The 25,141-nt window shown below is 38.3% G+C and overlaps 1 protein-coding gene across 14 annotated transcripts in view; it reads left to right on the top strand.

The window, feature by feature from the left end:
* EYA1 (EYA transcriptional coactivator and phosphatase 1) overlaps nucleotides 1-25,141 on the top strand; it is an 81,035-nt gene that overhangs the window by 44,954 nt on the left and 10,940 nt on the right. For all 14 annotated transcript variants that reach the window (XM_083451111.1, XM_083451117.1, XM_083451118.1 and 11 more), the window contains 5 exons: nucleotides 2,226-2,315; nucleotides 21,625-21,683; nucleotides 21,876-22,036; nucleotides 22,214-22,328; nucleotides 23,553-23,674. In XM_083451111.1, coding sequence (XP_083307237.1) covers nucleotides 2,226-2,315; nucleotides 21,625-21,683; nucleotides 21,876-22,036; nucleotides 22,214-22,328; nucleotides 23,553-23,674 — 547 coding nt within the window. The remainder of the gene's footprint in view (nucleotides 1-2,225; nucleotides 2,316-21,624; nucleotides 21,684-21,875; nucleotides 22,037-22,213; nucleotides 22,329-23,552; nucleotides 23,675-25,141) is intronic.

Consider the following 25,141-nt stretch of genomic DNA (forward strand, 5'->3'; position numbering starts at 1 on the left):
TAATATTCTGTGAAGAGGGGAGGGAAAACAAAAACCCTCTTTCACAGAAGTCTTCAATTGTGGCTTTCCAGCTTAACTGGAAAATAAGCCAAGACACGTACAATAAGTGAACTTTCCTGTTTTTCAACTACTTCTTACCCACAGAACAAAGGGAGTGAACATTTTAAAATCACATACTGATAGTTTTTGTACCCTGACTTCCATGTTCAAGAAAAGAATATGTGGTCTATCACACTGGTATTTCCCCTTTTAAACTGAACATTCACCTGAGATTTGCACCTTTATACCTTATTAGACATTCACATTGAACTAAAAATCCTAATAAACTTACAATGGATGGTAGTTTTCCTTAACTTTCAGTTCCCAGTAATTATTTGGAAACTAATGGTTCTGAATAGCAAAAGAGGACTTGGGTTATAGTATTTGATTACACCACGCTATACACCATTGTACTTGTGTTCAGTGTACACAGGGATTTCAAGCACAAGACTTTTTCTTTTTAAAAAAATCTTTATCCTGTAGATTGCTTGAGTCAGTGCAGTTTGGTTTGGGAACAGAGAGAATCTAGGAGAGCAGTGAGAAATTTATTTCTATAGATTCTTGGTAGTGTCAAAAAAAAAAAAAAAAATATTGCTGTTCCAGAGACTCTAGGTAGGAAAGTAGGTTATTCATAATCATAGGATTCTGCTCTGTGATGCAGGAGAAAAGGGTATAAGCTAATCAAAGAAATGTAGTCCTGGAAATAGTAGTTAAAATTGGAACGAGAAACCAGACTGGAATGTATATTATATAATATAGAAACATGCTTAATACTGAGTCAGTTCATTTGATCCATCTTCCTCCATATTGTCTACACTGGCTAGCAGTAGGTCTCCAGGAATTCATACTCAAGTCTTTTCAGACCCTGAAGCTTTTTCATTCAAAGCATATGCTCTAGCTCTGATCTATTACCCTTTCCTTTGAGATATAGAATAGATATAGATACATACACATACATATATTATAAATAAATCATGTTTATAAATTTTGTCCTGTTCTTAGCATTGTTCTTTGCCCCCACTTGGATGGGCAGCCATGTTAGGTTTAGAGATTTCAAACCTCATTTTTCTTTATGAATATATTCAGAGTAGCAAAATTACCTAAACACATCAGAACATTAAGTACAAAATAGTTGTATTTTGTTGTTTTAATGAATTTAAAGCATTTATGTTGAAACACTCTGGGACGTTATGGCCAGATGAATGATTGATTAATGTGGGAGATATCTATCCCAATCTAGTTTATTTATTAGCTTTTTTAAATTTATAACCCATTCTTTCAAAATTATGTTTTCATGTTCATGACCTTGAAAAATAATTTTGTTAAATTGCATGCCCTATGTATATACTAGGGCCCTGTTGCAATTCATAGATTAATAATGTATATTAAACACACACATCTGTATTGTATTTGCAAACCACAATGCTGAGCACATTCTGATTTTATTAGATCAGTAAGAAGTAACTTGTTATGGTAATGTCTGTAGAGCAATTAAAGTGTGTTGTACATGAATAAAACCCCCCCTATAGATTTCTTCTCCATATGGGTGGGCTATAGCTGAATGATTAGTATTTTATTAGAGTCCTTAAATCTATTGTGTAGTATTTCGGGAGGAGTCCATAGATCTATTTCAGAATATATGTGGAAGGTTCTGGTTCAGTTCCTAGTATTTTTCCAGAATTGAGCTCATGTAGCAGAGCTGAGGAAACTCTCTTGAGGACCTATGAAACAAAGGTTTGCCAAAGTATAAGGAAGCTTCGTATTTCTATTCAATTAGACTACAGTGACCTCCACCCCCCCCCAAAAAAAAACCCTTCATGCATAGGATCTTTCCTGGCCCACCTTTTTAGCAAATCACTTCATACCCCTCCACACCATGTAGCCCAAACTGCTCCAATCCACAATATCCCACATCCTAACTACTGCAGCAACAACAGTACTTCACTGGAGCAGACCTAGGATGGCAGACTCTGGAGGAACAGGAGGAGGGGGAATGGGAGTAGGAAGCTGGATCAAAGAAGCCCTTCCCCCCCTCTGAACACATCTGGCTTCAATGTATAAATAACCTAAATAAATAAATGTAAAATCTGGGCTCATAACAGACTGGTTTGGGTGGCAGAGAACTGTAGAATTCTAGGCTTCCTTTCTATACATTACCGACTATAATTGTTATTTTTTTCTTTGAGGACCCCCCTACTTCTGTTTCCTTGGGACTGAGGATGGAGGAGATGATTTTCAACTTGGCAGACACACATCTATTCTTTAATGATTTAGAAGTAAGTAATTATAGTTCTATCAAGACAAAATTTACTATTAGTTTCTTTTTATAGGCTTGTAGAGGGCAATCATAGCTGGCGCAAGGGAGGAAAATAACACTGGATCTGCAATGTCACTTCTGGTTCATACCAGCCTTGGCAGAAAATGAGGAGGGTTCCTCCTCACTTTTCACTCCAAGCTGGTGTAGCTGCCAGGCCCAAAGATCAGACCCTTCAGAGGATCTGGACGGTTTGGGGTCTGCTCCTGACCTGGTGGTTTGCTACCCATAAAAAGTCCAATTTCTGGGCTTTCCACTTGCTAATGATGGCAGTAGAATTATTGGCAGTAGCTTTCTACTACCTGGATGCAGCTGGAGCCTCCCCAATGCAGCAAAGCCCTACCCTTGGTGACACCTATGTGCCATCCTAGTTCTACACACACCAGCCATCAACATTGGAGTGAGGGTTGTTTTCACCTCTCAGAAATGCTTATTTGCTTGAATATGGCAGGGGTACTCCAATTCACATCAACTCGAACCAGCGTAACCAGTGGTCAGGGATGATAGGAGCTGTAGGCCTACAACATCTTGAAAACAGTATGTTGGATAATCTGGAAATATGCTGCACAAGGGCTACATGAATATATTTGCTCACACAAAATATCAGTTACACAAAATATCAGTTGTAATGTGTTTCACTTCCACATTTAGTAGCTGAAAACGTTGTTTGGACTGTTGATGGCTACATCTTATTCAGTTATAATTTTGATCAAAGTATGCAAGTTCAAACATCGGAACATAATTGTTTATGCAGATAATTGAATATTAAACCTTGCTGCCTTCTTAATGATCACTAGGTGTTTGTCTCTTTCTCAATTGCAACCCTCTGGGAGGAAGTCTGTCTTTCAACCCAAGGAAAATCATTAATGTTGAATGATTGGTAGACTCAGCTGCTTATTAAAACGGTGTTTCTGCATAGGACTAGGGCTGGGCGATGTTGGGTCTTCAACGTTGCCGTATATTGCTGGTGAAACTGCCGCCGCTTGAGTCCCTCTGCCTCTCTCTCCCAGCTAGTTTGTTTCTCCCTCTGTCCCGCTGGGCACTGGAGGCAGAGGAATTCAAGAGCAGTGACGGTTTCACCAGTGATATACCGCTGAATGAAGCTGTCATTGTGGTCTGCCCCCACGTACCAGTCCTGGGTGATATATTGATATATTGCCCAGGCCTACATAGTACATAGAGCTTGTTCCACTTCTTTTCATTAGGCATGCAAGTCTTGTGTGAAGACCAATTCATAGACATTTGTAGTTGATTGTGGTGGTTGTTTTCAGCTTGTCAGTAGACCTTTCCATTTGAGTAATGAAATGTGAACAGAGAACTAGCTGAATACAGCAGCAGGGACCTCTGTGATCAGAAGGATCTCAGCAGTAGAACTATTACATGAACTGGAAAAAGAAAAAGAAAAATGGGAAGTCATTTCAGTTGTCGATGCTGTTACTTTTTGGAACTTTCTGCATAGACTTCCAGTAAAGTGCTTGTCTGTTTAATCTTACAATGGGAAAGGCAATTTCTGTTGTTATTATCATAAAAAGAAAAGAATATATTAAAACAGTCAAGTTTTGCTCCCATCATAATAAAGACAGCTGTTTATTTAAAATCCAACCATTAAACAAGCTTGTGGCAGGGCTGCCAACAGGCATTAATCATCACGTTGTTGTTTTGTTAGAATTTATAAATGTATGTTATTCCAGACAGGCAAAAGAATCCAAAAGATTCAAATACAACTTTTGCTGATCAAAGTTAATTGGCAGCAATTGGCCTTTAAATATTTCCTGATGTTTCCTTTTCTAAAAAATCAAGCAAAATACACCTTATTTAATAGATGAGCCAATATCATTTGAAAAATGCTAGTGTGTGAGGAACCTTAAATGTGGTTTCTCAGACATCTGTCCTATATTTTGATTTCTTTTCATCTGCAAAGAAACTACTCACAGATGAATTGGCAACTTAAGAATGTAATAAAATTATTTAAATGTGCTTTATTTTTTCTTTCATTCCATAGTGAAGTATTTATTTCTTCACATTTAAAATGCAAGAATTCATGCATTTGCAAGTGTTTTCAATAATGCAATTTAATGTTAAAGACATTTATTGTTTTGGTATTGAATGACATGTATTGGATTGTTATTCTTCCAAAAAAGAAAATAACAAGGGTCCTTACTTTCCAAGGCTGTATATGTATTTTTGGTTGCATTCAATTTTATGCAAGCTATAAAAAATAGTATCATATCCTAAGCCTACATTCAATAGTTTATAGTGTTTTCTTTTGTTTTACCCAACCATAAATCTACATGTATACACATGTAAGGCCTTGCAACTACAATTGATGTCAATAGAAATTAACTATAAGTTTAGTGGTTATGACAAAACGCTGGCAACGTTAACAGAGATTTTTGGAATTTACTTCGTATGCCACACAGGGCTTGTGAGCTGAGTTTCCCCTGAGCAGCAGCTTCTCAGCTCACACTGTAAGCTACTTTTGAAACATGGTGACATTTCAAAAGCAGCTTCAGCCAGTCCATTTAAGCATGTGAATTTGTGATCTCATTGTACATGCCTAAAAATATTATGTGCAGTTCTATTGCCGCAAGGATGTTGAACCCAGTATATTGATGTGGAGTGCAGGAAAGTTTCTCCTGCAAGTTCCAAGGATCACCCATGCTTTTCAGAGCAGGACTTTTAGTGTGGCTTCCCTTGTTCTGTGGAATAGCATTCCTGTTGAGATACAACAGGTTTCCATTATCTGCACTTTCCAGAAACAAGTGGGAACTTTTGTTCTGACAGGCTTTTCGGGCTGGATAAATGGGTCTTTAGCACAAGTTTTGACTTGTTAGGGTTTTAGTCTTGTTTTACATGCATTTGCTCTTTATGTGTTTTTAACTGTTTTTAATTGTCTTATGTGTAAATCACCTTGAGACGGTTGTTTAGAAGCTGATTAAGAAATCAATGGTGGTGATTAAGAATGATTATGGCAGTGGTAGTGATGATGCTGTTTTCAGTGGCAGTCCCTTGTTTTCATAATATGTGGCTGTGCCTTTAGTAAATTATTCCACTAATATTTTATGTTAGTTGTGGCCCTGCAGTATTGTGGTAGAGTGGACATTTATATTCTAGATAATAGTTTTGGAATAGAAACTTTAAAAAGACCAACTGCACAGTAATTCTCTGAACTATACATTTTCTTTTAACGCTCTAAAGGACAGAAAACAACATTCTTTCAGAAAATATGGAAGATTTTAATGTGCACTGCACTGCAAAACCTCACAATAGGTTTCAGGAGGGGGGAGTTTCTAGAAAAGGAATACTAATAGTTACACCTCATGTGATCATTATAAATAGTTGAATAGACAATGTGACCGTGTTTGAGAAGTATTTGGTGCTTATGAAAAGTATGTGCAGATGTTTTGAACATGAAAACATTTTTTCTGCTTACAAGATTACCTGTGTTTCCGGCTTCTTGCTGGGTTATGACAACACTCTTTATTAGAGTATTTTGGCACATCTGGTCTCAGGCAGAACCAGGAAGTGTAGAGGCATGAAAAAAAAATGAAAAACAATGGCAAGGAAGTTATCTGAGCCTTTCAAACCCCTTAAACAGGTTTGTTTCCACTCTGCATTGAGTTCTAGGGAAAGCTTTGCGTCACTTTTGATTTAATCACCACTGGATGAACCTTCCTTTAGTTCAGTTTAGTGATGGATTTAACTGTGTGTCCTCCCTGCCCCCTGCCACCCACTGTTCTACTCTGGAGACAGACCAGTTGTAAGGTCATATAAGTTTCTTTCTTTATAGATCAAAGTAGACACTGAGCAACAATGAATAAACACCCCGGCTGCTGGGGTGTTTTCAGCATCAGCTTATTAGGCTGCCTGAAAGCACTGAATTATGTATGGGCTAGCAATACAATATATCTGACCTTTTGGTTTGTCAATTGTATTGTGTAAGAGCAGCATCCATATACATATAAGTTGGCTTCAGCTAGGAGAATTTGTTGCCTGCACTGGTCATTTCTCACTGGTCTGGCATGACCTGAAATGCTTCCTTGCAACTAATTCTTCCCACCCTGCAATGTTTTTCGTTTTCCTCCAACCCACCCTTCCTGCCTGCCTTCCCTCTCACCTGGTATGTTGTAAACTCTGTTTTTAACTTGAGGGAGCTTCACAGATTGCTTGTTATGTGGCCTGGGGGTTTGCAGAGATAGCATTTAGGATAAAAGCAAACCTCTTGGGCATAAACACCAACACTCTCAGTGAGTGACAATGAATTTATATGAATAGATGTTTTCTTAATTTCTTAATTTTCTCTCTCGGAATGTCTACGCCTCTGGAATAATATCCTAAACAGTGTGGTCATGGTGCATTAGCAGGAATACAATTTTCACTCTTTTCATCTATATGGTGTGTTTGTTATATCTTAGGTTTTTTCATCAGAAAAAATAACACTGAGTACTGAGCTTTGCATTTTGGAGTATGATGGAGCAGACAAATCTGTACAATCTCTTGGCAGCAGCGAGGCATTTTCTAGTGCAGCTGCTGAGAAGCACAGATCACGTCCTCCAAATTCAAATACTTTCTCATGTGTATAGTTTTCCTTTTGCATAATATGACTCTACCTCTCAAAACAACTTACTTACCCACCTGTCTTCATATCCATATTATACATTTTCCATGATACTCATTTCCCAACACGCTGAGCATTCTGTTGTAAACACCAGTGCTATTCCATGTTCCTGTTTAGCTGAATTTCTAATTATCCAGATAAGGTGTCATTTACAAACCATTTATCACCAAGTGTACTAGAAAGTAAGCCCCATTGTTTTCAGTGGGATTTGCTTCCAAGTGGCGCTGTGGGTTAAACCACAGAGCCTAGGACTTGCTGATCAGAAGGTCGGTGGTTCCTGCGACGGGGTGAGCTCCCGTTGCTCGGTCCCTGCTCCTGCCAACCTAGCAGTTCGAAAGCACGAAGTGCAAGTAGATAAATAGGTACCGCTCCGGCGGGAAGTTAAACGGCATTTCCGTGTGCTGCTCTGGTTTGCCAGAAGCGGATTAGTCATGCTGGCCACATGACCCGGAAGCTGTACACCGGCTCCCTCGGCCAATAAAGTGAGATGAGCGCCACAACCCCAGAGTCGGCCATGACTGGACCTAATGGTCAGGGGTCCCTTTACCTTTACCTTTAAGTTTTCTTAGAACAGCAATCTTCAGCCATTTGACAAATCTGATTGCTCAGTAGTGGTTTACACTGCTACTTTGTAAACATTTTGTCTTGGTAATGCTATAACCAGTAGATAGGTTTGAGGAGTTTGTTTGTTTTCTATAAAGGAATAAAATTTACTATTTCATTGTAGAAATGTAATGAAATTAATCAAATAAATAAATAAATGATATAGACATACCAATATAACTATATTTTGTTCATCCCTACACACATAAACACATACATCCGCACTGAATTTATACTTACTGATACCTGCTAACATACCTATACTGTGCACATTTTTGATGGGGTAATTGAGATAGGTGATTTAAATGTGGCAGAGATATACAAAGCAAAAAAAAAAAAAAAAGCTGCAATCCTAAATTCACTTATTAGAAAGTAAGCCCCATTAGACAAAGTCAAGCTTGCTTCAGAGAAAACATGCTTAACATGACACTATAAGTTTCTTATTCCAAGCAAACCTTATTGGAAGTAAATCCTATTTAAATTATTACAACTTGTGAAATAACTTAGGTAGGCTCAGTCTGTAGGATACATACTAGATATTTATTTTTTATGCTATTGATATACTGCTTTTTAACAAAATATTTTCAAAGTAGTTTGTCAGTCTGTGTAAAATAGTTGCTTGGAGCTCCACAATATTTTTTTTATTCTCTGCAAGAATATCATAGAGTGCTTTGTCAAAGGTCTTGCTGAAATCAAGATACACTATGTCCACAGCATTCCCCTCATCCACCAATCTTCTAACTCTATCCCCCCCCCCCAAAAAATGAGATTCATCTGGCATGACGTGTTTTGGGGATTTGTTTTTATTTTATTTTTTGCTACAAACAGGCAGCCCAAGTTGCCAAATGGTACTAGCAATGAAGAACTATACAGTGATACCTTGGGTTAAGTACTTAACTAGTTCCGGAGGTCCGTTCTTAACCTGAAACTGTTCTTAACCTGAAGCACCACTTTAGCTAATGGGGCCTCCTGCTGCCGCCGCGCTGTTCTCATCCTGAAGCAAAGTTCTTAACCCGAGGTACTATTTCTGGGTTAGCAGAGTCTGTAACCTGAAGTGTATGTAACCTGAAGCATATGTAACCCGAAGTACCACTGTATTAGCTTAAATGACTAAAATACTAGAGTTCATTTGATAGTGTATTTCCAGTCATTGTGGTTGCAGAAAGAAGCATGAAAACTTTATTCTCCATTCTTGCCCACAGAAAAATTCTAAACCCTGGCCATAGAGCCGTGGAGCAATCGCTGAATTCCAAGAAAGGAGGAGATAATTTTGTCTCTTTTGCTGTACCATCATCCTGCTCTGAAAGGTCCTGTTTTGTGGATTTTCCACAGGCTGTCACTGGTGGGAGAACCAGTGGCAGTAGCTTCCTGATCCCATGGATGCAGTGGGGACTTCTGCAGTAGCAGAGGCTAATGGAGCCTGAAAGAGGGTTGCTCCTACCTTAATCCTAGTCCTTTGTAGCAGCTCATATAAGAGGTTGGGGTTGCACTGCAAGTATCACTACCTGAAGTGCACTGAGCAGGGGGTGGAGAGAAAACAAAACTGTGTCCACAGACATATCCTGACTTAAGCCCAGAGCCCAACAAGAGGGAAGAGCTGTTATTAAAACAAAAACAGAGTGAAAAGTGCACAGTTCAAGCAGATGGACTTTTCAGCAGCTACAGCTGCTGAATTTTATAGTCTTCATACTTGGAATTGGAAGCTAAATGAGGAGCAGCAAGAATTCAAGAGGATTAAAAGCAAACATGAGATAGGTGTGTGTTTGTGGGAAGGAAGCAAGTGAGGGGGTGGAACAGTCATTACATGTGTTTTGCAGTGACTGTAAGAGGAAGAAGTTGTGGAGGCTGAAGTGTTCTGCATTACAGAGTAGTTGGGACCTACTACTAGAGAAGTAGAGTAGTAAGCCCTGGAGTGTGGCTATCTACTGCAACATCCCATGCTTAGACTGAAAACTGTTCTGGATTGGGCCAAAAGCTCTACCTGCTACATTATCCTGTTTCTATCCTGTAACCTTGCTTGTTAAACAAATCATCTTAAACTTATTTGCGCTTTTCTAAACTGGTATACATTCTAACTGAATTTTAAACAGGGAGTCGGATCATTACTTGTTGTTGTTGTTGTTGTTGTTGTTGTTGTTCAATTCTAGTTTCATCTGTAACTAACACTATTCTGGTTTAGTTGTGATTCTGTAACTGGCAGGTCTGCAGGAACTAGCTGGTTCAGTCTGCAGGAAAAAATAAAGGTTTATACCACTTCTTAGTTCAGATTCAGTTTGACATAATGCCCCAAGTTTGTTAAATAAATGTGTCTCCCCTCACTCTCCTTTTTAACTTTACCTCTCATTTTTGACAAGGGTACTCTTTGAAATTTAATATGACCATATTGGACTCTCTGGGCAACCTTCCATTTCTATATATGTTATGAAAGAATGGGAAATGTTGGGCTATTAGGTATTTAAGCGGGAGAGAGTTATTTGCAAAGTTGTCTGAAAACAATAAAGAGGAGTGGTATAATTCAGGCTTCCAGAATGAGCTTTAGATCCAGGGCCCCCAGAGTCTTCTTCTGTTTCAGGAGTACTACAATAAAACCTCTATGTGAGTTTCATTTAGTTCAGTGATTATTTTGTTCAGTCAGAAAACCTAGAAAGAGAATGACAAGAAAGAGAATTCATCCCATGTCTTATCAATCAGGCTTACTTGCTGTAGTCTATAAGTATGGGCTAAAAGAATTTAAAACCAATTAAGACAGCAAGTCTATGTACGCTATGGCCTTGACAGAATGTTTTAGCTGAATACTGCTTGGGAGTTTTTTAATTAAGAAAAGGGTTACTAACCAAAATCTGTTGTTCTAATACATACATATTTTAGTGCTGGTTCTGATAATTCCTGGAAGGATAATTTCAGAAGGTCATGAGGTGAGATAAGCATGTTATCACCTATTGACACCCAGAGAGTTTTATCTTGTTTCTCTATGATGATTAACATACATGAACTGCTGGAGGAAATAATCCAAGAATTTGTAATGTGGCATCCCATGCTATCCTTTCTATTGTCATTTCTGGGTGCTGAAATGTAGAGGTGCTGAACTGCTGTTGGAGGCTGGTAATAGATGGGATGGGAGCAAATAAATTAAAGCTTAATGCAGACAAGACAAAGGTGGTTAATTGAACTGCTGATCTAGTGATATGAGTTTACTTCTTCTCAATGCACATGCTTGCTGTCTGGTAGTACCTCTGGATCCAACTCTGAACCTAGATGACCTTTGTTGAGCTTAGGTTAGTATGCACACTAGAGGAAACAAATCTGGCATGGTGTCAGATGATTTCTTCACATCACAATTAGACTACTACAAAGTGTTGTACATGGAACTGCCTTTGAAAGGTGTCTAAAAACCTCTTTAGGTATGCAGTGCTGCACCCAGCCTACTGATTGGAACTGGTTATCAAGAACATATGACTTCCTTTTTACAACAGCTTTACTTGGTTTAAATTCATTTTTAAGCCCAATCCACAAGGCTGAGTGTGACCTTTCAACCTTTTATCAGCTTTGGAACTGAGATACCTGAAGGATCATCCTCCCTATACAAGACTGCTTGCACATTAAGACCTTCTGCAGAGGTTTTCTTTCACCTCCAACCAGCATCTGAACTGCGTTTCGTTGGAATGTTGAAGAAGGCCTTTCTGTGACTTGTCCTAAATTCTGGCATTTCCTACCAAGGAATACCCATATCACCCACTCTTTGATCAGCTTCCCCTTCTGTGCAAACTGGTTCCTCCCCCCCTCTTTTTGGCAGGCATTTGACTTGATCTAATCACTTCTGTTTTCCTTTCTCTTTTTTAAATCAGATAATCTTGTTATTGTAGTTGTTTTATTATATTGTCAATTACCTAGAGCATTTTTTTAACGTAAAAGTGGTGTTAATTAATAAATATAATCAGTAGGTGAGATGTAAAATGAGTTAGAAACTCATTGAAATCCTAAAATATTTGGTCTATCATACTTTCCTTTGTCTTATTTTTATATGGAATTTTTCAGTAAAGTGAATACTTCTAAACATAGCCTGGAAAAAAATTAATAAGACAAACAAATACAGCCAATTTAATTAGATTATGTAGAGTGCACAATCACAAAATGTGATGAAAATCATAGATTTCCTATTTTCCTTTTGAAATGCCTTTGAGACCTGACTCTATGGAACTTCCTACCATAGTGTATAATGAAGTTCTCAGATAGATGTCACTGTTAAGGAATGCTGCATTAACTATTTCCAGAGAAGTAGCAGTGCCCCCCCCCCAGCAGCACCTTAAAGAGTAAGACATTTAATATGGGATAAGCTTCCACAAAAGTTTATGCCATAATACATTTGTTAGTCTTTAAGATGTCGCAAGACTCTTTGTTGTTTTTGCATCGTCTATAAAACCTTTAACTTTTGCCACCCCTCCTTCTGTAAGAGAAACCCAGTGGTTTGGTTCCTAAAGACAAGTTTTCTCACACACACACAAACACACACACAGAGAGAGAGAGAGAGAGAGAGAGAGAGGTATGTTAAGGGAATTATTTACATAAAGAAATAATGTGTTGCTTTTCAGATGGCAGAATAAGATTGCTTAAGTGTACAGTTCTGAATTAATCAGGGTTCAATACATTTAGTTACAGTGCCTGGTATTTAAATGTCTTCTCAAGCCAAATAAGCTCTCAGTAGCCTATCCCTCTGGCCAGATTTCTCTGACTTTCACTCCAGTCAATTGCTTACAACTAGGAACAGATGCTGTACAATACTTCTTACTGCTGCTTTTGACTGCCTCTAGTTCTTCCTCCTGCTTTTGACTTCTATGATAGTCCAGATGCTTCATGGACTGCTTGCTGAAATTCACCCTTTGGTCAGACCTCTGCTTGAAGCCATCTGGTGATGGACTCTGCTGCCTACCTGAAGCTTCACCACAACTTCACACCACAGGTTCTTACTCTCTCCAGCCACCAGCTCTGGTCTCAGATTGCCAGCCTTAGATTTTTCTGAAATCCAAGTTCTATACTCTCCCAGTCAACAACTGACTGACTCTGTATTGCCTTTTGTTCTCCTGGTCCCCCTCCCATCCCATCAGAACCTCCTCTGAGCAATCATATTCTTGCCCCAACTGGGCTCTCACCTATTGGTCTTTTAGTGACCATTTACTGCTTCGGTACAGACCTTTTTACACCAATCAAAGTTACTGACCCCTTCAGCCAATACAGTTGCTTTTTATCATCCACCTGGTCCATATATGAACAAGTGGCTTCTCACGCTAGTTGTTTTCAGACTGTTACCTTGACATGTCCTTTACCTTTGCAACTGTTACTAAGGTATCCACAACTGTCTTATGCCCAAATTAAAGTCGCAGAGACAGGCTTCTGGGTTAATTAGTTACAGTATAACTCAGAAGTTTTTCACATATATAACATAACATTACGCAACATAAGCATGTTCAAATATATTTTTAAAGCTGTAGTTACTTTAAAAATGGGTTCCATATTGAATACAATATTTCAAGTTTTACATGACCCCTAACAATTTTTATGTCACAGTTTCTGGAGGGGTAGGTGGATGAGCTTGTCCATTAATAAAGTGTCCTGAAAACAAGCCTTGATAAGAACAACCAGTTGGTCACTGGTTCTTTATGGCTAACCAGATGCCCAGAAGACTCCACAAGCATAACCTGAGCACAACAGGGCTCTCCCCATATGTTGTTCCCAGAAACTGGCATTCAAAGGCAATCTGCCTCCAGCAGTATAACATAGCCACTGTGTCACTGATAACCTGCACAAATTTGTCTGATCCTCTATTAAAGCCATACAAGTTGGTGGCCTTGACTATATTTTGTGGGAGATAATTTTGCAGTTTTATCTAGGTGCTGTCCTGATTCTTCCAACATACAGCTTCATTGGATATCCCCAGATTCTAGTATTGTGAGAGAGGGAGAAAAACATTTCTCTATAATCTTCTCTTTTTTTTGACTGATAAATCTGCTGAATTCTTCCAATGGGAAATTATTGATTGCTCTTTCTGCTGCGAAAGAGTGCACAAGAAAAACCTTTTTACAGTGTAATCTGTAAATCTGTCAGGAAAATGCCCATGGCCATACCAGTTTGTTCAGAAAAAGGAACATTGATATGGTGTTTATTGTCCAATGACAAATACTGTTAGTTCAGACAATGAAAAGTAGCAGATCTTTTGGTCATTATTATGCGAGGAGTGCTTCCTCTGTGGAAGGAGTGAGAGTAAAACAGGGAGAATAGCTGCTTTCTACTGTTGCTTATATTAAATTTTATTCGGTCACTCTCTCCCATCCTCACCAAAATTTAAATTAAATTCTGCGTGTATTCAGTTTGCAAAGGAAAATCCTGCCTTTTACTACATAAAAAGACAGGCCTTTTCATGTAATTTAATTTTTGTCTTAGCCTTTCATTAACAGGCATTGTAGTATGAATGTAAATTGTGTAGGTTCATTACACTGAATTTAACTGGAAGTATTTTGAAACTCTTCAAGGTCAGTTTTAATTCCTTGACTGTTAATCCACAAATTGTCAGACGGAATGAAATGGATTTCAAGAGCTCTCTTTGTTCTCTATATCTTGTGCCTGTCCCACAGGTAATCTGCACCTTTCTTCCTACCCTTTGCACAGAATAATTATTGTGGGAAAGTTGAGGAAATGTCCAGGTCACAAAGTGCAGACCAGACAGGGATGACAGGTTCTGCCAATTGAGGGCTAGTATTGAGAACCTGCGAACTGTAGTCTCTCCTTTTTCACATGGATTTATGTTGTATGTTAACAGGAATTTTGTGATGATGGGTTAGGCAGAAGCACTTAAGCTTTTATTGTCAGTAACTAACAGGAAGTCAGCAGTGCTCCCGAATAGAGACGAAGGAGGTACAATTAAAAATAATTTTCCAGTTATTTTGGAATGGCTTTTGCACATAAGAAGACCTATTTCTGCAAATGGATGCTGAATAGGCACTAATAAAAACTAGAGATTTAAATGCAAAATAAGTCAGTTTTAGCTAACCTTGTTCTACCTTTTTCTAATTGGTTTTGCTAAACAGATGTCAGAAAAGGTTTGTTTATTAATGAAATTTGCTATCAGGCTATAAATTAAAATAATCCCAAGGAGGAGTACAGTACCTGTGAAACTCAATAAAATCATACATTCCAGCTATCAATAACAAAACAGGTGTGATCACACATACACCATCAAATAACCATTTACAAAATGCAGCGACTGCCTGATAAATAAGTCTTCAATTGGTTCACTACTTCCATCCTTCCTAATAAATACATCTTTCATTACGGCACTACATCCAACACAACTAAATGTACTCCACACTTTCCAACTAATTCATACTCAAAGTAGACCAACTGAAATTAATGGACACATGACAGGTTAGTAATTACAGTGGTACCTCAGGTTAAGTACTTAATTCATTCCGGAGGTCCGTTCTTAACCTGAACTGTTCTTAACCTGAAGCACCACTTTAGCTAATGGGGCCTCTTGCTGTCGCTGCGCTGCCAGAGCACGATTTCTGTTCTCATCCTGAAGCAAAGTTCTTAACCTGAGGAAATATTTCTGGGTTAGCGGAATCTGTAACCTGAAGCGTATGTAACGTGAAGCGTATGTAACCCGAGGTACCACTGTAGTTCAATATAGTTCCCTCTCATAAAACAACTTCATTTTATATGTACTATCATAGTCTAGAATAAAAATGTAATGCCCTATCCCACATGCCAGATGGCAAGTGAGCATTGATGGGGAGTTGCTCCAACCACGTTGCTGTCTACAGCATTTTTAAATGTTCTCACGAACCTTCCAGCACTGGCTTCTCTGGGGAGGGGAGTGCAGAACCAGAAGCGAAATTAAACAGCAGGTTTTCCAAACAGTTACTTTTTATGGCAGACAGAATGGGAAAAGGAGGCAATACCCTTAAGGCTCTTCATTGGCACATCCTCCAAGGATATTCATTTCTTTATGTAAATACCTATATATTAACAAATTAACTTGGGCATGGAGGTGGTGGTTTCACTCATTCCATGAGAGGAGGAAGAGGAGGAGGAGATTGTGAGCCAATGATAAGTAGGCACTGAACAAAATAGCAATGGATGCACTATTTTGAAATTCTCCATGTGCAGATGGGATCCTTTCCTTCATAGTTTTGTGTAGGAATTCCCTGCAGGTGCAGGGCTTTGATACATGGATACATGGATATTCCATGAATGGGTTTTAAAATTAAGTGCTTCATCAAAGACAAATGCTACACTGAAACATGTAGACAGTTCAAACAGTTCCAAAATAAAGTTGTTTGCGTTTTGTGATTATGATTATTTATGGGGCCATATTTGTATACCTGTCCTGAGGGGTTCACCATCTAAAGGTTGACAGTAGTGAAATAAAAAACAGAGAGGGCCGGAGAGGAAGAGGAGGAGAAGGGATAAATGTTTAAGCACATGCTTAAGTGTTGTTTCAGTTAGGAATGTCAAGGTGCACAAGTTTCTTGAAGTTTGTGCTTTCTTTGGTCTAATAAATTGCAGCATACGAAGAGGCAAGTAAAGGGAAGAATATTGTTGGAACAAACATGCTGTATTTTTCTTTTCAACAAAATAAATGCACGCACATACAAATATAGGTTTGAACCTTCAACGGCTTGTTCTCACACATATTTGGACCAATTTTCTCTACTGTTCGTTCAGTAGGGAAAAAAGTGAAGCAGTGGGGATAATTGCATAATGACAGATACAAGGGGAACAGAGAATCCACTGATCATTTCCTGTGAGTTGGCCAACATCCAGCCAGTCTCAAAGGACACCCTGATGTAAAGGCAAAAGGAAAAGAGCGAGCTCTGAAGGAGTTTTGTTTTTTTCTTTTTTCTCAGCTCATTTTACTTTGTAAAGCAAATCACTGAAACAATTAGTTGACAGCATGGTGTTAGTTTTCTCACGGTAAATTAGGAAGATTAAGCAAACATGGAAGTGTATTTTAGCTGTAATCAGCAGGTTTGGAACTCTGGCCTGTAATGCTTTCACATTCTCAGAGGATATATTTATAAAGTTATTCATATTGTCCCTTTTCATTATGTGCAAACTTGTCCAAAGCCTTTACACACACTGCTCGTTGAGGCTACGAACGACTTGGTTTTACTTTTTTTAATTTTTGAAGTATAAAAGTAGAGCCATTACATCATTGCAGCTGACATGCTTTTGGCAAAGTTAAGAGCCATTGTTACAGGTTTTTTCCCTTTGATTTTACTGCAGTATACTGAATAATAAAATGTATTTTATGTTATCATGTCATTTGTGCACCTTGAAAAATGACAAAAAGAACCATAATAATGTAATTATAGACCAAAATGGCCTCAGTTTAATGTTTGTGTACAAACTCATGTCCAGCTACCAACTTGTCACCTGCCTGAAAGTGTTTATTTCAGTTGGTTGAAAGCAAGAGTTGGGAAATGTAATTGTCTGATCTGGCCAATGAAATGTTATTCAATGAGTTGTGTGAATCATGTGAGCATGTGAAAAAGTGGTTTATTAATGTTGCAGGGCTTTGTGCTTAGTCTGTGATGGAGGAAAGATATTTTGCATATTACCAGAGGCAACCGTTCTTTTCATTATTACATCCTAAGGTCCTGGTCTGAGTCCATAGATAGATAGATAGACGTGTGTAGAACATAATTTACCATTTCAACTAAAACGTGTTCAAGGCAACATCCATAAATTGATACAATTGGTGGATTTAAAATACAACTTCTGTTGTCTTAGTTTCTTGTTCTAGTTAAAAAGTGAAATCATTTGTGGTATATATTGTTTTTGTTGTTGATGTTGTTACTATTCATTTCATTTCAATATCACTTTATATTTTTAAGAAAAAAATCTCAAAGTAATTTACAACTTACATTAAAACATCAAATAAAACAATTAATTCAGAATAAAACACCACAGAAGGAAGTAAGATATAAAGTATACATTCAAAGCAACATAGTATTTTAGTTTCCTGTTAATTACCTTAAAAATTTCAAAATATAACATTACAAAGGAAGTCAACAACAGAATGCACATTTAATGCAGCAAAGTTAACAAAAAAATCTTCAGCATTTCAAAAGAGAACATTACTCAGTATAAACTGTACATTTAAAACAGCATAGTTAATAAGAAATTAAGAACTACTGTAAGCATTGTTCAACTATTCTACTTAAAATCAGTTCATAGATAAATAATCTTCAAAAAAAATTGCATGGATTGGAAGACATGTAAGTTGCACATACAAATCAGAGACAATTGTATTTCTTGTGGAAATTTCATAGAGATTTAAATGTTTGCATTTAGAACTAAATGCTTTTTTTTTTTTTACATTATTACAATGTTGTGACCTGTTACAATTATAAATAAAGCACATGTATTATTTGTATATATCTATGCAGGATACATATCTTAAAACCTCGTTTGTTATCCATTGAAGTTCTTCCTTGTTTATTTTCTGTGAGCCTTTGAAGTTGTCAGTACATCAGAATTTTCAGAAGTGTAGCAATGAAGAGAAGAGATTGACAGGCTGTCAGTCATTCCACTGAAGTTCATTTGACTCAAATCCCAATTGTCCCAATTCAGCAAATTAAAGCTTTCAGAAGTTAAGTCTTGTAAACCTGTTGACACTTAATTATACCTAACCTACACTGAACAATGCTTTGAATGCTTCCTCCTTAGATCAAAAATCCCCAAAAGGCAAAAACAAACACAGGATGTTTAGAGAATAGGCACAATAGATTCATTAAGAATTAGAGGGTAATTGGATTCTATCAGCTGAATTTGCTGTTTAATTTTTTCCCCATCTCTCCCAGTTAAAGAATTTTTCTCTTTCAAAAACCTGGGATATACCTATAGATTTTATATCTTTGCAGTGCCATTTAAAATAGAACCCATCAGCCTTTTATCTTTTGTTTACCTTTCTCCCCCTTCATCCACTGAGCTGGTCATGGTGCCTCTTTTCATTTTCTCCACTTTTCTTTCATTCCTTTCTTGGTGTTACCTCTCTCCATCTTTTCTGACTGTTTTTGTTCTGAATTGCTTTTCCTACAGTTCCTTTTTCACCATCAATATTCTTCCCGCTCTCCTATCCAGAACATTCCACTTCTAATCTGTCCCACTTGTCTTTTTCCTACTCAACTCCTGAAAAAGTATCAAATATATATTTTTTAATTTTAAAAAGTCTCACTTTCCAAAAGTGGCAAATGTTAGGAGATGTTACTGCCTAGTTGTGTGTATTATTGCCACATTTAGAAAATGCATTTTATCTTTATGCGATTGTTCAGAGGCTATAGTGTTGCAAGAGGACCTAGAAGATCAGTCCCAGCAAAAAAAAATAATTCATAGGCTGTCATAAGCAAGCCAATAGTAATTCATTCCAGTGATTGAAAAGGGATTCATTATGACTACCTTGTTTCAGATTGTAAGCCTATATAATTTAAGGATTCTGATTGTACTTCAGAGTTTGAATAATAGTAATAGTAAATAGTGAATAATTGGATTCTGAATGCCTTGGTACTTGGACGTTTTGGCTCCCAAACATCACAAACCCAGAAGTCAGTGTTCCAGTTTGCAAACATTCTTTGGAACCCAAACATCCGACAGGGCTTCCGCGGCTTCTGTTTGGCTGCAGGAGCTTCCTGCAGCCAATCAGAAGTCGTGCTTTGGTTTTTGAACATTTTGGAAGTAACAGACTTCCAAAACACATTCCGTTCGACTTCCAAAGTAAAATTGTAATAATAATAATCCTATTATCCCTAGGTAGTCATATATTTTTTAATCCTCTTAGCTAGCTGTGATGGTTGGTTAGTGGAGTAGAGAAGAGAATGGCAACTAACAGAACATGTCACACTCAGATCCTGACTCCCCCTGGAGCCCCCATCACACCCAAAAATCTGCTCCCTCCAATTTTGGGTCTTGGAAGAGCTGTGGGTTCCAAGTGAAGGGAAGCAACTTTGGCTCTAACCCAATATTTTCCTTATGTTCCAGACTCTCTTAACCCCTTTGTAGGTATACTATTATTTCTTTTCACTAGGCAGCTAAAAACTGTGAAACAGATGGGAGCAGTTCTGCTCTTGTTAACTCTTGCCTTTCCTTCAGCTTTCCCAGAGTTTATATAAATCATATTGCATTATTGTCCTTTCTGTTTCCCTGCCGTTATTTTGCTTTGATGCCATGAAGAACTATTCTGCTTGCAAACATGTATGTAAAAATAATGAGTAACCAAACTCCATACATGTATGTGTGTATATGCATGCACATACATATGTAGGTGTGCACACAGGTAAAGTTATTAAACATATGTTAATTGATTCTCCTCGGACTGGTGCACATTAATTTTATTGCTGCTGCAAATGCCTGCATCAAATAAAATCTTGGTTCAGCACAGTGGTGATGGCATGTATCTCTATAATTTGCCATTAGCAATGGATTTTCTGTGCTTCCCTTTATGCATTGCTCCTGATTTTCATATTTAGAATAAATTTGGTAAGACAGTTTTAATGTTAATAAGGATAAATTCAGAGAGTTGTAAAGACAACTTATATATGAAAAATGTTTGCCATTCAATTAATCTTTTTTCAACCATTATTTTACTGCAGTGTAAACCTAACTGTGCTGCTGGCAGTATGCATTTTAAACTTCCAACAAACTTGCATTGAACAGTAATATTTAATGCTTCCAGCTTCTCTGCAAGCTCCCCCTAACACACACACATTGGTGCCAGTGCTGTGTTCCACTGTTCTGTGCTATATTCTCAAAAGGCAATCTGTGTTCAAAAGACTTAGACTCATAGCCATCATGTGAGGCCACATAGACTCCCCCCCTTTTTTTTCTTATCTGAGGTTGTTGACCTCAGGAGAGGAGAAGAAGGTTATGAGGTCAAAGTCTTTTCCTCCTTGGAGCTCACTGCTTGCTGGGAGAGGGTTGGCTGGAAAATAGATGTTTTAGAACAGGGGTTAAGGGTCATGATTTTAATTCTGTTAGGGAACAGCTGTTTTGAATTTCTTTCCACTTCTATCTCCCCTCCCTCCCTCCCAAGTCCAGAGAGAGAGAGAGAAATTTGTTCGGAGGGAACCAGCAACACAAAAATATGTGGCTCCAATGTATTAGTTCTTTTTAAAAATGGACCAACTTTGCTATTGGCCTTCACTTCTTTAAGAGAGGTCACAGACAATTGTTTAAATATCTGAGAAACAGAGCTTAGATTCAAATGAAAGTGCTATTTTTGGAAGGTGTTTTATTTACTCATCAAGTTCCAAATGTTACGTAGCAACTGATGTTTTCCTGCCCAATGTTGAAGCAAATGGAATGCACTCATGTGGCAATTTTCAGGCAGATAAACCTACATATAAAGGTGTGGGGCTTAATTTGTGTGCAGAGGTTTCAAGGAAGGAAAGAGTTACTTTGTAGATTTTAAAAGTGTTCCTGCAGCACTCTGGATTTGCTAATTCCATGTTTTAAGAAGAGATTGGGTAGCCAGGAGAAAGAAGCTCACAATTCTCAAGTGAATGGAAAACAAGTAACAGATTTTTTTTGGGTCTGCAGTATTCTGAAACATTGGCCTCAGGCTGTGTTGGTGTGTGGCTCAACAGCAATCAGAGGTCATAATTTCATTGGTGGTTAGCATCAGGTTTAATTTTTCTAATATGTTACATTTACCAAAATGTCTGGTTTTAGTTATGCACATACATTGCCTGAAACAGCTTTGAGTAGATTGAAGTCTGAAGGTACCCGAAAGGCTATAAGAACATGTACAGAACTAAACATGGTAATTGTTTCAACTACCCTCCTTTTTAAATATGCAAATATTTTCCACCAATTCCACTGAAGAATAACATCTAAAAATAGAGCATGCTTGTTACATTACAGCAACATAAAAAGTAAATTAATTTGTTGGTTTTGCAGGTTTGCTTGTTTTTTTAAAAAAATCCTCTGGCACAAATATTTTTTTGTATTGTAATTGTCAAATAAAAGTAAACATAGTGGCAACCTTCTTTCATTGTAGGAATGTGACCAAGTTCATATCGATGATGTTTCATCAGATGACAATGGCCAGGACTTAAGGTAAATCCATACTGATTTATATAAGAAGGCGACTAAAAAGGAAATACTGAAATAAATAATAATAATTTTAGTACAGTCGTTCCTTTGGATTTTTTTGCAACTCAGCTAAATTGCCCATGTTCAGTTGTTCTTGGTCTGGAATAGTCTGATTATTGTTTTGTTTTGTTTTTTAATTTCTTGCAACTAAATCAGCACCTATAACTTCGGAACAGATGGCTTCCCTGCAGCAGCTACCAGCGCTAATTTATGCTTAGCAACGGGTGTGCGTGGAGGAGTGGACTGGATGAGAAAACTGGCCTTTCGATACAGACGAGTAAAAGAAATCTACAACACCTACAAAAATAATGTTGGAGGCAAGTGCCCGTCATACTGCATGCTGCTTAATAGTCTCCTTGCTTTCTGAACCGTTTTCAACATGGCTGTGTTTACTCAGCTACTTAGAGCTGCACACTTTATAGATCTGTAAGATGTGGTAAGTGATCTTAGCTGAAATGCAAACACTACAGTGCTTGCTCCTTTCCTCCCTGCAGGTCTTCTGGGTCCAGCAAAGAGAGAAGCATGGTTGCAGCTTAGAGCAGAAATTGAAGCTCTTACAGATTCTTGGTTAACACTTGCACTAAAAGCACTCACACTAATTCACTCTAGGTAAGTGGGTTCAAGCTGGGGCAGCAACACATAGTAACATGAAATATAAATTAGAGCATTTCCGCTAATGACACCATGTATCTTTACCACTAATCTATCTTTGTATAGTGATGTTGCCCTAAAAGTGCATATTAAGAGTTTCACTTTTGCCTTTCAACAACGTAGTATTTGTTCTGCAATAGGGATGTGATTGTAGTGCAGCAGAGGGATGGGGAACCTTTGGCTTTCTGGAAGTGTTTGGACTGCAACTCCCATCACTCTTGACTATTGGCCAGGGGTAGGCAACCTAAGACCCGTGGGCTGGATGCGGCCCAGTGCGGATGGTCCAAGAATCGGCGTATTTTTACATGAGTAGAATGTGCCCTTTTATTTAAGATTCATCTCTGGGTTATTTGTGGGGCCTGTCTGGTGTTTTTACATGAGTAGAATGTGTGCTTTTATATAAAATGCATCTCTGGGTTATTTGTGGGGGATAGGAATTTGATCATATTTTTTTCCCAAAATATAGTCCGGCCCACCACATGGTCTGAGGGATGGTGGACTGGCCCACGGCTGAAAAAGGTTGCTGACCCCTGCTATTGGCCGTGTAGGTTGAAGCTGATGGAATACATAGTTCAGCAACATTTAGGCCAAATATTCCCCACTTGTGGCATAGCAGGAGTGTCTGCAGCAAGGGAGAGAGCAGGCAGGCAGATAGGGGTGAAAGGGGAAGTTTGTTATTTGGCTGCTAAATTGGGCACAATTACTGCTTGCCCCAGGCTAGAAGACAACAAAATTGCACCTCTGACTCTATATAAGTGTGATTTCACAAACCATTCCTTGGCATATCTTTGCCAGTGGAAATGTCCTGCAGGTGGAGGTGGTACATACGGTGGAGGAGGATCTGGATTTCTGCTGGCATAGAACAGCTTCCACTGAATCCTTTAGCCAGCAGATTTTCAGTGTAGGATTGTGCCCTTAGTCTTGTTAATATAGCAGCACCTGTCTATGCTGCTCTGCCAGTGCAGCGTCCCAGCGCTGACATGCTTCATCAGAAGAGCAACAGCTTCAACAACAACAGGTGTACTATATAAATGCTGTTCCTCTGCCTGTGGACGTTTTCTAACTATGGTTCAGTCTGTCTCTCCTACCTTTCCCTTTCCCGGTTTTAAACGAGGATAGTAATATGCTTGTAAAATGGCAGTCTTTGTTTGGTTTATGAAAGATACTTTCCCTTTCTTCTAGGACAAATTGTGTGAATATTCTAGTGACGACTACTCAGCTTATTCCAGCTCTTGCAAAAGTCTTGCTATATGGCTTAGGTGTAGTATTTCCAATAGAAAATATTTACAGTGCAACTAAAATAGGTGAGTTATTTTTACAACAAACAAAGCCTATTTGCTTGAAGCTATAATTTCAAATGAGATGGCACAATGATTGAGATAGAAGTGTCTCTTTACTAATACAGAAACACATGCTTTGTTTACACATGCAACAGACTTGTGCATCTTTCAGAATTTCCTAGGGCTGTAATTATTAAACTAAGTCTTAATAACAAGAAACATTGATTAAGTTAATTTTGAAAATCTCATTTAGTCTGTCCTATTATTCCATCTGCCACTCATTTTGTGATGTGTGCTTCTAATCTATCTCTGCTCATAGTTCAATGCTTAAGGAGATCCTTATAAACAATTCCACATTCTACTTATTTATTTAACTGTACATTACTCCACTAAAATACAAAGTCAAAAGGAGACTCCGGAACTGCTTCCCATGAGCTATTTTTATATATAGGCCAGGATCCAAAGAGCTACCTTAGGTGTGCCCAAGAACTTGTTTACACCCACTGAGATTGTTGATTTCCCCCTCCCCCTTTGAAAGCTGATTTGCCATACCAGAAACTGCCTGTGAATCCTCTTTTAAAAATGGAACTTTCCCCTGTGGCTTTGGGAGCTACTATTAAAGGAACATAATTCTGAAATATGTAGTTCTTTTGATGCTAACCATTGTGTATAGACAGAGATATCATCATTCTGGGCGATGTCCTTAAAATATTATTAATTTTTATAGTGTGTTTTTTGTGTACAAAGTTCTTCACCGTTCTGATTTTAGGAACGCAGGAAGCCACCTTATGCTGAGTCTATTGGTCTATCTAAGAGCTTAATATTGTCTACACTGACTGGCAGGCACTGGCAGGGGTTTCAGACAGGGGACATTACCTAAGCCTTACCTGGAGGTGCCAGAGATTGAACCTGGAACCTTCTGCATGCAAAACAGATGCTCTGCCACTGAACTATCTCTACAACAATCCTGTGAAGAAAGTTATGTTGACAGAGATGCACTTATATCCGGTCACTGCTCAGTCTCTACCTAGAAACATAAGCTTGGATCCAGAGTTCCTGTGAATGAGTTCTGCTCACAGGATGCTCCTGCTGAAGGAAGGGGGTGAGGTGATTTATCACCAAGATTCTCCTTCCCCTGTAGTGTTATGTGTCTCCTGAAAAACTGTTTCGTAAGGTTGGGAGTTCCTCTAGATCAGCATGAGAGGTGGCACAGAGGGTCCAGTGGGAATTGGCAAAAACTGCCTTCACACCCCTTCCTTCAGAGATAGCCTTCACTAGATCTCAGTCCTTTCTGTGAATAGAAGGAGCCGTTCTGTTTGATGAAGGAGCACTCTGGTTCCAACTAATTATCTTCAAAGCTATGTGTGCAATTACCCTTGCTTATTCCGTTCATAGAGTCATAGAATGGAAGAGTTGGAAGGGACCATGAGAGTCATCTAGTTCAACACCCTGCAATGTAAGGATCTTTTTGCCCAAAGTGGGGCTCGAACC

Source organism: Podarcis tiliguerta, assembly GCF_965153285.1.
Source record: "Podarcis tiliguerta genome assembly, chromosome: 7".
Taxonomy (NCBI): Eukaryota; Metazoa; Chordata; class Lepidosauria; order Squamata; family Lacertidae; genus Podarcis; species Podarcis tiliguerta.